The sequence below is a fragment of the Anarrhichthys ocellatus genome, unplaced genomic scaffold (genome assembly GCF_004355925.1).
Source record: "Anarrhichthys ocellatus isolate YVR2014 unplaced genomic scaffold, GSC_Weel_1.0 scaffold203, whole genome shotgun sequence".
Taxonomy (NCBI): Eukaryota; Metazoa; Chordata; class Actinopteri; order Perciformes; family Anarhichadidae; genus Anarrhichthys; species Anarrhichthys ocellatus.
Genome location: NW_022280233.1, coordinates 26735 through 41538, shown reverse-complemented (window position 1 = coordinate 41538; position 14804 = coordinate 26735). Strand labels below are relative to the sequence as shown.

At 40.4% G+C, this 14804-nt stretch overlaps 2 protein-coding genes across 12 annotated transcripts in view; both read right to left on the bottom strand.

The window, feature by feature from the left end:
* The window catches only part of dpysl4 (dihydropyrimidinase like 4), a 14361-nt gene extending 12551 nt beyond the window's left edge, over window positions 1-1810 (bottom strand). For 2 of the 3 annotated variants that reach the window (XM_031878802.1, XM_031878801.1), the window contains exon 1: window positions 1439-1810. In XM_031878802.1, the coding sequence (XP_031734662.1) occupies window positions 1439-1735 (297 nt within the window). In that variant the 5' untranslated portion in view covers window positions 1736-1810. Of the gene's footprint in view, window positions 1-468; window positions 624-1438 lie in introns of those variants that run through there. The other variant, XM_031878803.1, reaches the window with a different exon arrangement.
* jakmip3 (Janus kinase and microtubule interacting protein 3) overlaps window positions 1778-14804 on the bottom strand; it is a 39275-nt gene continuing 26248 nt past the window's right edge. For 6 of the 9 annotated variants that reach the window (XM_031878791.1, XM_031878795.1, XM_031878797.1 and 3 more), the window contains 2 exons: window positions 7316-7381; window positions 4837-7142 (listed from right to left, as the gene is read on the bottom strand). In XM_031878791.1, coding sequence (XP_031734651.1) covers window positions 7092-7142; window positions 7316-7381 — 117 coding nt within the window. In that variant the 3' untranslated portion in view covers window positions 4837-7091. Of the gene's footprint in view, window positions 1864-4836; window positions 7143-7315; window positions 7382-14804 lie in introns of those variants that run through there. The other 3 variants (XM_031878794.1, XM_031878792.1, XM_031878793.1) reach the window with 3 other exon arrangements.

Genomic DNA, 14804 nt, shown 5'->3' with positions numbered 1-14804 from the left:
ATATATATATATAATATATATATATATATATTATATATATATTATATATATATATATACACCTCATGTCCATTGTGCTCAGAGTAACAACGGTTATTATAATGCTTTTTATTAGCTTGCTGCTAAAATAGACTCCATGCTCTTCTCTCAGTGACCTGATGAACCAGCAGATGGTCAAAGACCAAGAACCACTAGAACCACCACATATATTCTGTGGACCCTGAAAATGATTTTAGTTCATGAAATCAGTCATAGTTCAAATGTTTGTATTATTGATCAGCTGCAGGAGATGAAGTATAATGTATCAGATTTATTACGTTTATATCCCCCTTAAATAAACCACCAGGTCCAAGCCTGATCCGGGTCAGCCTCGGTCTGGTTCTGACGGGTCGGTGATTGACAGGCTGCAGCATCCTCCCTCACCGGCCCCGTTTCCCCGTTCTCCCGGCTCGGTTCGGGTTGGACCTACCGCGGCTCTGACGCTGCTCTTCTTGTTCTGGAACGCCATCGTGATCAATCTGCGATCGGCTGATTGATTCGCTCACACACACTCACAGCCTGCTTTGTTGCTGTCGCTGATGACGTCACGCTCCCGACAATACACACCCGGCTTCCGGTGTAAAGCATCAAAATAAAGTCCGCAGACGAACATTATCTTTATGTTAAGGTACAATATTTTTTTCCTAAGGGGATGGATGTAATTAAAGTTAAAATACACGCAGTGGTCGATGAGATTAAAGTACGAATAACACACTGGAAATATAAAAATAATACTTGATTATAATCAGACAAATGTTGTAAAGTAATCAAAGTACTCACCGCAGTAAAACGGCCCGTTATATGATCATAAATAATAATATATATGTGTAAAGTATGATTCATTTTAAACATCTCACTGGATGTTTTATAATGGTGTGAACTGCACATACTTTTATTTTGACAAGTGATTCCGGAAATATTTCCGGGAGGGGGGGGACATAATGAGACAACTAAAAGCTGCTTCCTCATTTTATTGATGAAATGATTGACGTCATTAATTATGAATTGATTATTTTGTCTTTAAAGCACAAATGTGTTTAAATTCAACTGATTTCAATAAACGTGACACTGTACAAATACCTCAACACATAATAAATAATGTGTATTGTTCTTTTATTTATGAATAATCTTTATTTATCTGTTTTTAATATTTATATATCACTTGAATCCTGTGTGATCAGCTTTAAATCACTGTTAACTGATGATAACAAGTTAAATTTGTTTATAACATTGTTTTCAAAAAGACATTAGTCAGGTTAAATTATTTCAACACTAAATCTGAACAATAAATACTTTCAAATATTTGAATCCTTGTTTTGAAACGACTTAAATATCTAGAAATCATTCACAAAGTTTTAGCATTCTGAATTAAAATGTGTTATGAATATCGTCTCTTTAACCTCTCTCTTGCCGTAGTTTTCCCGGGTGTGTCCAGAGGGAAACACCACTGTCTGTCCTCCTCTTCCTCCTCCTACTCCTCCTCGTCCATCAGGCTCCTGGGTTTGGGTTCGAGCGGCTCGGCGACGCTGCGTCTGCGGACTGAACGACTCGAAGTCCAGAGTTTTGTTCTCGAAAGCTCCTTCGACGCTACAGAACATCCCTCCATACTTCATCCGAGAACGAGGAGAGTCTGAACCCAGCCGGGAGAGGAGAGAGGAGCAGTCGTCGTCCTGGGAACACCTCCTCGTAGACATCATGGAGAGATCTGATCTGAGACGAGACAAGGAGAGGAAGAAGAGGACTGGAGGGGGAGGAGGAGGTCAAGGAGGAGGAGGAGGCCAAGGAGGAGGGAGTAACTGTGATCTCAAACTGAGACTGAGAGGAACTGATCAGAGGGAGGAAGAAGAGGAGAAACAAGAGAGAAAATGAGTCCTGGTGAAAGAGGATGAGGTTTGAATCAGATTCTCATGAGAGGTTGTTGGTTTGAATCCTTGTTGAGCCTCAGGAACTCCTCTCCTATTTGTGTTTCCAGCAGAAACAGGAACAAACAGCAGCAAATACAGAAATATCATCGTTTTCACCTTCCTGAGTCATCATAGAGGTCCGACGGGACGACTTCACCAAGCTTTTATATCTAATCGTCACAAACATGTTACTGCAGGACGCTGATCGATCACCTGTTAGCTGGTATTGGTTATTTATCAAGTGAAGAGCATCCTGGTGTTCAGGGTGAACACTGACATCATCATGCGATGTCAGAGCTCTGAAGCTTTCAGAGACTTTAACTATTGGACTTTATAGACTTGATGCTCACAGGTCAGTGCTCATTACTGCTGATCTCTGAAGACGCCGAGGTCTGAACTGGATATCTCTGACTGTCACATTCACTTAATCTCATATCTCTCTCTCTCTCTCTCTCTCTCTCTCTCACAGACACGCACACTCACTCTCACACACACACACACACACACACACACACACACACACACACACACACACACACACACACACACAAACTCAGTGGACCATAACAAAGTCTGTAATTTTATGTTAACATGAAGCTCTCATGTTCCTGTCTGACAGAATCTCAAAGGCACAGTGAGACAGTATTTCAATCAGGAGACAAGTGAATGAAGAAAATATAATAGTTTACTAAAACAGATGATGTAAGATAATTAAGTCTTTGTTTGGTCAGACTTTGTTTCTCAAGTCAAATCTTGAAGACAGACTGTCCGTGTTGTTATTCGTCAGTAATCAGACTGGATTTATCACCAAACATGTGCATGTGTTGCTGTGGTAATGACTCAGGTGTCAATAACTACCCAACTTTCCAATGCAGAAACATTTGCCCTTCAAACAATCGCGCTGTCAAGTCGTGGTGCAGAACTCCGTAGCTGAGTTTGGATCTGATTTTCATTGCGGGGGAAGCAGCCGGACATTAACGTGCCAGCAGACAATTTATTTTGGCATCTGTCAAAGGACTGTTCTCAATACTAATAGCGTTAGTATCGGCAAGTCTCTGGTAGTAAATCTGCTCTCCAGCTCTCCACTGACCTCTCTTAGCTATGCACCAGTGGGATCACGTCTCTGTTGCCGTGTTCCAGTGGATCCTGTCTCTGTGGCCTTGTTCCTGTGGATCCTGTCTCTGTGGCCTTGTTCCTGTGGGATCCTGTCTCTGTGTTTGTGTTCCAGTGGGATCCTGTCTCTGTGGCCTTGTTCCAGTGGGATCATGTCTCTGTGGCCGTGTTCCAGTGTGATCCTGTCTCTGTGGCCTTGTTCCAGCGTGATCCTTTCTCTGAGGCCTTGTTCCAGTGGGATCCTGTCTCTGTGGCCGTGTTCCTGTGGGTCCTGTCTCTGTGGCCGTGTTCCTGTGGGATCACGTCTCCGTGGCCGTGTTCCAGTGGGATCCTGTCTCTTTGGCCATGTTCTGGTGGGATCCTGTCTCTTTGGCCGTGTTCCAGGGGGATCCTGTCTCTGTGGCGCCTCTAGAGGGTTCCGTTACCATCTTCGGTAGTGTCCACAGGGGTTTTATCTTAATCCTCCTGAGGGATGCAGCCTCCACCGACGATTTCTCCTGAGGAGCTCAACCTGTCTGGTTGTCTCCCGACCTGCTCCGTCCATTAGCCTCTGGAGAGGCTAAACCTGATGCCCAGTCCTCAGGTCGTCCGCTTGACATTCGCTTCTCCACTTTGCCCTGAATGTTTGTATCCTTCCTGTCTGTGCTGCTTCATCAACCACAGAAATATATACATATATATTGTTAGAAAAAAGAGGAAACAATCTGAAACTGAAGGACAATTTGTGAAACACTAATTTTTAACAACAAAACACAAACACAGTTTTGTCTTCAGTCTCATTTCCACCATTTTAATCCATAATCACATCAAACTGACAACTGTTTGGATGTTCAATGAGTTCACTGTCACAGCAGAGATAGAAAAATATCATCTGAAATAATAGAAATAAAAGAGTAGATCCAGTTTTTAAAAGAACGGATTCATCGTGTTGACTCTGCTCTGAACCCCATTCAGTTGAGGGAAGATACTTGACATTATAAATAACTCATGTTCTGTTTTTAAAAGTTAAGAATAAAAGCTAAAGGGATTTAATATTGAACCGACAAATTGGTGGAGAGTGAAACTCAAAACCCTGATATGCAATCAAAGCTTAGAAAGAGCATTTTAACTGAAAAAGAAAACAATCTGATATGACATATTTCATATATATCATATTGTTTTCTTTTTCATATATATATACATATACATATATACATATATATATACACATATATATATACATATATACATATATACATAAATATATATATACATATACATATATACATATATATATATACATATACATATATACATATATACATAAATATATACATATATACATATATACATATATATATATACATATACATATATACATATATATATATACATATACATATATACATATATATATACATATATATATATACATACATATATACATATATATACATACATATATATATACATATATATACATACATATATATATACATACATATATACATACATATATATATACATACATATATATATACATATATATATACATATACATATATATATACATATACATATATATACATATATATACATATATATACACATATACATATATATACATATATACATACATATATATACATATATACATACATATATATATATATATATACATATATATACATATATACATACATATATATATATACATATATATATATATATATACATTACATATACATATATTTGTTGAATCATGAAATTATCATTCATTATTCAAGGGATCTTTAAAAAACTTTCACTTTCAGTTTGAACTCATAGTTAATGTGTGAAATCTCACCACTTTATAATGTGGAGCAGTCTGGGCAAAATCTAAACTCTGCAGAGTGATGACATTTCTGACATTAAAACCTGTTTCAGACTTTTTTGTTTCTTCAGATCAGAACATGGTTTTCCTAGCTCTGTGTTCCTGTTGTTCAGTTGTTGCAGCTCTAGTAGACCTCCTGATGCCATGAAAAATTGTTTCCTACATCAGTTTTGGTCCCGGGATGACTCAAGGGGGCTGAAAAGTTACACATTGTAACCATAGATCCATGAGTGGAGCTGAAAGGTTCCATAATGTTAGTTGACTCTCCAGTCTGCATGTGGATCAGACAATCAGGAAAAAGTTAAACTCAACTGAACCCATATTTTAGAGCAGAATGTTTGTAATGTTTCATAGTGTGTTTCTACAGTGATTCTACTGTGTGAATTCATCAAGGTAGCTTAGCAACCATTTTACTGAGCATCTATGGTTGTTCATCACGCTTTGCATCTGTCCCTGAAGCTTCCTTCACCCACAAACAGGTTAGTTGACTGTAACTGACCAAATCAACTACCTTAACACTGAAGTCACCTGTTAGAATTCAGCTAAGTTAGCTGGCAATATTTACAAGCTTAGCTAACGCTGTATGACGTCTAGCTAGCTGAGCTAACATTGCATGAATTCTAGTTGGGTGATCTAACACTGTATGAAGTCAGGCACCACTTTAGTCCAGCGGGCCTCGTGAGGCCAGAATGTGTTTGTCAGCTGCATATCAGGTTTCTAAACCAGAAGTTCTCAGTAAACAGTAGCTAACAGTAAGCTACAAAGCATATTGCCGGTTTTGGTTTTCACTTGTCTGAAACGTCAATCTGTAGCCATGGAAACCATCAATGTCTTCGTCTTTGAGGTGTGACTGTGTTCCAGAGTCAGCTAACAGCTGGGTCCCGCTCTGATTGGCTGACAGCAGCCAGAAGCAGGTCAGTGGGGCAGTGAAGCCAACATACCCGAGTCTGTAAGCTGCTGGTTCATACCGTGAATCCTTCTGAATCCTCAGGTTGCTTGGTCTGATCAAGACTGAGCTGACCCTGCTGAGTTTTCAGCTGCTGGACTCTGGAGGTGTGCAGACACTAAAACACAGACTGGAACATTAAAACCTTTAAGTTGATGTGATCCAATGGTATGTATGTTAATTAAAACAGTCATTGACAGCTGTTGAGCTAAAACAAAGTGATAGGAAACACTGTAAACTTGGGGTACACTGTACACCTGGGCTAAACCCTATAGACCTGGTGTAGATTCTGTATACCTGGGCTAAACCCTGTAGACCTGGGTTACATTCTGTACACTCGGGCTAAACTCTATAGACCTGGGGTACACTATGTATACCTGGGCTAAACTCTGTAGACCTGGGGTATATTCTGTATACCTGGACTAAACCCTGTAGACCTGAGGTATGTTCTATATATTTGGGGTGAATCTTTGAGACCTGGGGTACACTCTGTAAGCCTGGGAAAATCCTGTTCACCTGGTATAAAACCTGTACACCTGGGTTGAACTCTGTCCACCTGGGGTATATGTTGGGTGTACCTGTGTACCTTTATTACACCCGGTATACCTTTTTTACACCTGATATACCTGTATATCTTTAGTTCACATTCTATATCTTCAGTGCACTCTGTATACCTGTGGTATACCTGGTGTACACTCGGTATACATGGGATACACTGTATACACAGAGTGGGGCACACCTGGGGTAAATCCCTATACACCTGGAGTAAATTCTGTATACCTTCAGTACACCTTGTATACGTTCAGTAGACCTTCAATACGCTCTGTATGCATTCAGTATGGTATGTATACTTGGAGTAACCTCTGTACACCTTAAGTACATCCTGTATACCTCGAGTAAAGTCTGTATACCTTCAGTACAGTACAGTACTTTAACTCACCCTTTCATACACCATGCAAGGTGTCTTGCAGAAGGATACATCGACTATTGGAGCGAACCGCCGATCCTCTGATTGAAGATAGACCCGCTCTTTCACTGAGCCAGTCTCCCCAGTACTCTCTGTATACCTTCAGTACATCCTGTGTACCTGGAGTAACCTCTGTATACCTTCAGTACATCCTGTGTACCTGGGGTAGACTTTATTGCCCTGTAGTTACCCGTTGCCCAGCGTTTAAATGTGTTGCCCCTGCAGAAAGCCCAACAGTAAACCATGTTGCTGTTTGACTCACCAGCTGCTGTTAGGACCAGAGGATGAAAGCCAAAGAGAAGAATAGAAACAGAAATAGAAACTGGAAGAAAAAGAAGTGGAGAGTCAGTGGAAAGTCACAGAAAGCAGATTTACATCCTGTCAGCTTTTACAGTGTACATGTGTTGCCAAGGTGATGGAATGAGCTGTTGCTAACTGTACATGTACTTGTCTCCATCAAAAACAAGAATTCATTGTGTTTCTATTAGCCCGTACCTTCTCTTCCAGCTCTTTAATCTGTCGTTTCTGTGCTTCTATGCATTCCTCCAGCTCCTTGTTCCGCTGTCAAACACAAACCTCATGTCAAAAATGCACAAAACAAACAGTTAAATAGTAACTGTTGTTTAAAAGTGTACCAGTTGTTTAACTGCTTGCTGGTTGTAGGTTTAAGAGTTTCTGTTTTATGATTGGTTTGCAATGTTGCAACACACATCCTCCAAAACACAGTTTCTTACAATAGACACACACGATCAAGAGGCTTGTCGAACGAAACACCCACACAAATGAACAGACATACACACTAAGTAGCTTTAGTAATACAAATAGACCTCAGGTAAGCTCAATTTTTTGGTTTACCATTGCACTGTAATTTTTCTGAAATTATTTGTATTTCAGTGAGTTCACAGTAATAGTTTGCAATGATAACTCTACTGTAATTCTACTTTTCTTTGTGTATTTTGTTTTGTAAAACAAAATACTTCAATGGCAACTCAATTAAATTAAGTTTCTGAAGCCTTTCTACTTTTATATTCATTGAAATGTGAGTTAATGGACTGGAACGTCTTCACTGGTCTGTATGACTAAAATAAAAAGGGATACAAAGTACTAAAGAAAGCAGAGTACATCAGTGTGTTGTTGCTACTAAATTGAAATGGTGCTTGTGTCTCCAATTTAGTTGGAAAAAAGACAGTTTGAAAACAGATTGTTTGGTTTTGATTATAGAGCTTCATTTTGACATAGAAGTGAAATTGTAGGACCTTTATTATTCAGTTTATACATTAATGATTTGCCGGGTGTCTGCGATGGGTGTGACTTTCAAATATACACGCTGACGATACATTGATTCATGTGCACGCAAAGAACAAAGAACAAGTTGCACTCAAACTCACGTCCACAATGACAAATGTAACTAAATGGCTTGCAGATTCCTGCCTTCACCTGAATGTTAAAAAGACTGTTTGTCTGTTCTTCACAAAGAGGGCTTGCAAAGTGTCACCGGAGCTAGATGTTTATGTTGCTGGTGAGAGGCTACATTGCTGGTGAGAGGCTACAGGTAGTGTCAGATTTTAAATATTTAGGAATTTTTATTGATTCTAATCCAGTGGCGTGCCGTGCATTCTATACCTGGGCCTTCACTGCTGTCCTGCAGCTGAAACACAGCTACGGTTATTATTTGTTTCGTGCAAAAATGAAGCCAACACCTATAGATAGAGTGCGTCTCCTCTCTGCTCTGACTGCAGCTGGGACTGCTGCACCAGGCTTCTGTGAGAGTACCCGCCTGTGTGTGCTTTGGGGCGGCGGTGGAGGGGCTCACGGCAGCACCCGCTGCTCGTTCACAAGAGTGCAGAACGTACTTGCTTTAACGTCAGAAAACTCTCAAATAACACCAGAACAAGTCGCTAGATTTGTCGCTAGTAGCTTTTGACAAAAACAGTCGCCATGAGGGTTTGGAAAGTCGCCAGATTTAGCGAGAACGTCGCCAAGTTGCCAACACTGGCACCGGCTAAATATGTCCCCAGAGCAACATTGGACGTAACAATGGTTCCTATCACATATTAAACCAAACAAAAATCCATCTTTATAAAAGTTATACAAATAATAATATATAAACAAGCATCTTAAAGCTACTGCAGATGTACAAACAAAAGCAGTTGACTTACCAGAGATGCTGTTCACTATTTAAAGACAAAGTCCATCCTCCTTTCTTTGTTAATAAAGAGTTTAATCTCATGGTTGTTAAGTACATCCGTGTGTTTTAGTTCCAGTAAGAAGTCCTTCTCGATTCCTGGACGCCAGTGAAGACAGTCGAGCCTCCCCAGTTGTATTTCTTGAATACGTTTTAATGCGTTTGAGGCTGAAAATGTCCGCTCGACAGAGGCAGCAGATATTGGGATTGTCACCGCCCGACATGTCAGGCTAGCCCACTGACCAATCACGTATGGCTAGGCCAGCTAGCAGGCTCTGACACGTCAAAGAATACGCCCAACATGTCAAACTAAAGATCTGATTGGTTCAACACTGTGGTGGCCTGTTCTTGGTTCCTCTTCCTATGTACTGAGCCACGTTACAGGGCTCTGTTTCTGACTCACACATTAAACCGTCCAAATAATAACTGTTGCAGACATTGATTCCTTTGCCGTCGCTTGATTGATTTATTTTCTCTTTCGACAAAGTTAACAGCAAAACATTATCAGTTTAATGTGAGGTCAAAGACTGTTCCGATGCCCTGTTCTGCACAAAGGAAAAACCAACTCGAGACTCAGTCCCACCCCTTCCTCTTATACCAGCTGATCCTCATCTGATTAATCACAAAAGTTCCAAAAGAAAAACAATTATACAGAATGCAAAATTTAACCTTTGTTCATAAATTAAAGGAATGTGTTTAGGTCATACAAATATATTAGCAAAATGAGAAATTATGATTTGTAATCAAAAAGATATGGCTCTAACATTCCAGCCCCTAATTGCTTCGAATACAGCAATTGCATCAATTAATAAATAGAGTCAATATTCAAAACACAAATATATTCCATTTTTATTTTATTTTCCTTTTTTTTTTTTTCTTGTCGTCCAGAGTCCATAGATAGATAAAGTTCATCTTTAAGTTCATAACTTCTCCAAACTACTGTCCAGCACCAGTTACTCTCCAGCTTCAAGGAGCAGACAGAGTTTGTTGATGGGTCTCTGTATAACACTTGTTCTGGTTTTAACTAGGACACTGCGGACTAGTCCTTTACTTCCTTGCATGGTCTTTAGAATCCGCACTAGCACCCAGGAGTTTCTAGGAGCCCAATCATCCACAATAACAATGAGGTCTCCAGGTAGAAAGTTCCTTTTGATTTCATTCCACTTATTTCGCTGTTGCATGATTGGAAGGTATTCCCTGAACCATCTTTTCCAGAAAAGGTCAGCCAGATATTGTACCTGTCTCCATCTCCTTCTAGAGTACAGGTCCTCTTTCTTGAATATTCCTGAAGGCATGACGGGGTTTGTTTTGAGTAGAAGCAAATAATTAGGCGTTACAGGTTCCACATCATTCAAGTCATTTGTTATTGTTGTGATTGGTCTATCATTCATTATAGCTTCCACCTAACATAAGGCTGTCTGCAAGGCCTCATCATCCAGAACTTGTTCTTTCACCACAGAGTACAGAATTTTCTTTAGTGACTTAATTAGTCTCTCCCATACACCTCCGTGGTGAGCACCTGCTGCTGGGTTAAATATCCACTCTATTCCTTCTTGGAGTAGATTTCTTTGGATTTCGTCATGATTTAGTTATTTTAATGATCGTTCCAGCTCCCTTTGTGCACCAACAAAATTTGTACCTTGATCTGATCTGATGGTTTTTACGGTACCTCTGCGACATAGAAATCTGCATATTGCATTGATGCAGGAGTTAGTGTCCAAACTACTAGCCACCTCAAGATGGATTGCTCGGCTAGTAAGGCATGTAAAGATTACCCCCCCACCGTTTTACATTGGTCCGACCTCGCTTAATCTCAAAAGGTCCAAAATAGTCCATGCCAACTGAAGTGAAAGGTGGCAGATCCTGTGGAAGATCTGCCATTTTTTGCTCTCCTACTTTAGACTGCATTCCTCTGCAGAAAACGCAGTTTCTGATGATCTTTCTTGCTGAAGAATTTGCAGAGGACATCCAGTATTTCTGTCCTTGTTTTGAGAGCATATGATTCCTTCCAGAATGACCAACTTGGGTGTGTATGTATCTTAGAATGACCTCGGATATGTGAGATTTTTTGGGTAAGATTATGGGATTCTTAGCGCTTACTGGCATAGCTGATCTGTTAATCCTTCCCCCCACTCTCAGGACACCTTCTTCTAGGATGGGATCCATTTTTAATATAGGGCTCTCTTTTCGGCAGTGTTTTCCCTTTTCCAGGAGGGAAATTTCCAGTGCAAAATGTTGCTGTTGCTCAAATGCATATATGGCCTTTTCAGCATTTTTCACATCTTTCACCGTCAAATCTGAACTGAATGGCACCTTTAGTTTCATGGCACGTTCCTTCAGTGATTTATCATTACTCAGCAGCAATCCAGTCTTTGTCATCTTTGTTCTTTGAGTGATCTCCAAGAGCAATCTTTTCAACCTCAATATCCAAGCTACAGCTTTTTTCAGGCTGTTCCAGTCTGAGTAGTACTCAATCAACTTACTGGTGGGACTTTTTCCCTCAATGCTCGTTGTGTTCACGATCACATCCCTTTTCACTTTGGGATCATCCGACAAAAGATAACTTTGTGACATTTTGTCTGGGTCCTTAGGCCACTGAGATTCCACCTTTAACAGGAAATGTAGCCTTCTTCTAGACTTCATGAATGCTTCAATGTTTAATCCCCATGAAGCATCATCTGCAGGGTTGCTTTTGGAGTCCACATACCTCCACTGAGTCTCTCTTGACAAGTCATGAATAACAGCAATCCTATTGGCCACAAATGTGTGGAATCTCTTGGTCTTATTGCGGATGTATTTAAGTACGGGCTGGCTGTCTGTCCAAAGAATGGACTCTTGCAGGTTCAGTTGTAACTCTGAGTGTAACATCCGATCAATTCGTACAGCTAAAGTGGCCGCTGTGAGCTTGAGTCTGGGGATGGTCATTTTTTTAAGAGGGGTTACTCTGGACTTTCCCATCACTAAAGCAATATGAACTCCCCCCAAACTGTTGACACATCTGAGATAACTGGCAGTTCCATAACCTTGCTCACTGGCGTCACTAAAATGTTGTAACTGTGTTGATTCTACCTGGCCAAAATCTTCAGGTTTCAAACATCTTTTGACCTGAAAATGTTTTAGTTGATCTAGCTCCGTCAGCCATTTTTCATATGGTTTGGAGAAATCCTTAGGAATTGTTAGATCCCATCCACACTTTGCCCGGCAAAGATCTTGGAGAATTTGTTTCGCCTTAAGTACAAAAGGTGCAGCAAGACGTAATGGATCATATACTGAACTGACAGTAGAAAGTACAGCACGCCTGGTGAGAGATCTGGTTTTGATTGCTATCTGGAATCCAAACGTATCCTCTTCAATATTCCAGTACATCCCAAGAGCCCTCTCCACAGGCAGCTTCTCTCAGTCAAGGTCCAGTTCTTTAATCTGTTTGGCTTTGTGTTTTTCTGGAACAGCAGCCAAGACAGCACGGCTATTGCTAACCCATTTTCTTAGTTTGAATCCTCCTTTAGCACACAGCTCACTGAGATTCTTCATGAGGTTAATAGCTTGCTTTTCTGTTGCCAAAGATTTAAGGCAGTCATCAACATAAACGTTTGATTTAATGGTGTCAACTGCCATTGCATCGCATTTGTCCTTATTATCTTCTGCTGTTCTTTGGAGAGCATAATTGGAGCAACTTGGTGAGGAGATGGCACCGAACAAATGAACTTTCATTCGGTATTGCTCTAAAGGTTGGCTTGTGTCTCCGTCTGGCCACCACAGAAATCTTAGCAAGTTTGAATCCTTTTCGTAAACACGAACTTGGTGGAAGATCCCCTCGATATCTGCCATGACAGCAAACTTCTCCTGGCAGAACCTCAGCAGAACACCAAGAAGTGAGTTGGCTAAGTGAGGTCCTGGTAAGAGTTCATTGTTGAGTGATGTTCCTTTGTATGAGGATGTACAATCAAACACCACTCTGATTGTCTTTTTACGTTTGTGGTACACCCCATGGTGGGGTATATACCACACCTTGCCATCATTTTGATGCAGGTCCTTTGCTGGTACCTTCTCTTCGTAGCCCTTGTTAATTACATCCATCATGAAATCCTTGTATTCTTCTTCATAAACAGCATCTTTATTGAATTTATTAGCCAGGTAATGCGCTCGCTGCTCTGCTATATGGTAATTGTTGGGCATGCTAACATCACTATTACAAAGTGGCAAAGGTAAATAATAGTGATCATCTTTTATTGAAGTGGCACTTGATACCAGATTCATGAAAATGCGGTCTTCCACTGACATTTGAGGTTTCCCCTCATATTCTCTCTCTGGGAAATCGTGGTGGTACTAATTTACTAGAAAGGTTTCTAGCTGTTCAATCGAAATGTGGTTTACTGATGCCACAGGCCTTCCAAATTTATCCACAGCTGAAGACGAGTTGAGTGGTCCATTTACCACCCATCCTAAGAGCGTCCTTTCAGTGTAGGGACCATTGCCTTGGCTATTTATGATTTGCCAGGGCTCCATTGCCCTTGGGACATCTACTCCAATTAGGAGTTCCACTTCCGCATCAACTTCTTGCAGCTTTATCTCCTTCAAGTAAGGCCACCTGCCGAGGTCATTTTTAGAGAAAATGTTTTCTTTTGTCACTGGTATCTTTGTTTGAGTGTATGTTCTTTGAAGCTCAATGAAGTTATTCCCATCCAAATCACCCACTTGTAGTCCATTTATTTCAAAACTACTCACTGGTTTCCTTTGACCCATTGTTTGCAGAAGAACCTTAGCTTTCCTTTCTGTTGCATTGAGCTGTCTCATTAGGTTCTCCGTACAAAATGTTGCTGCGCTGCCAGGGTCAAGAAATGCATAGGTTAGTATTGTTTTGCCGCCTTTGGAAGCCTTTACTTGTACTGGTACTATTGCCAGCTTGGTACTATTTTCCAGCCCCGATATCTTCCTCTTCCAATGAGACAAGAGTTCCACTGACCGATCCTTTTTTCTGATTGGTCCTTTTCATATTTGGTTCATTATTTGCGGGTCTGTCAATGTGTAGTATACTAGGGTGAATTCCTTGACAGTATTGGCATCTCATCCTCCTTTTACAAGTTTTGCTCATATGTCCTCTAGTTAGACAACCAAAGCAGATGCCATTTTCTTTCAGCAGTTGCACCTTAACATCCCGTGGCTGGACCGTTAACATTTCACATTTATTCAATGGATGTTTGCCTGTGTTGCAAATGGAACAGTGAACATTTTGCACATTGATATCCAGGTGTTTAGGTTGTTCTGCAACATTACTCTTACTAGTTAAGAGTAAATGAAGATGGCACACAGCTCAAATTGAAAAGTTTCAGGTTCGCCTGAAAAAAAAGCACCGAAAGCATGATTATCTCTTTTGAATGATGCTAACGAAAGTTTAAACCTCTCCCAAATCACAGTACAACATCTCTGCAAATTTTGACTTTGACAAAGTGAAGCAGAACAAAATTAGAGAGGTTTTAGTACAGAGAGGTCAGGCGAGGTCAACCAAATAGTAATTTTGGAACCAGCTGTTCCATTGTAATTTTATATACTATATAACTATATATTTCACTTGTTTTATCACTAATAGTGTTCAATACATCCAAATACAGCAGTTTGGCATCATTTTGAGAGCCTGAATCCTCTCTCAGCCTGTTTCTGTCTCTGATCCATGGGACTTTCTCGTCTGAATCTGAATTCCAGTTTCCCTGTGTGTATGCAGACCTATCTCAGCCTATCATTGGTCGATTTCAGTCATTGAACCCTCCTTCGACGTGTCAGAGTCCATAGAATTGAGCCGGG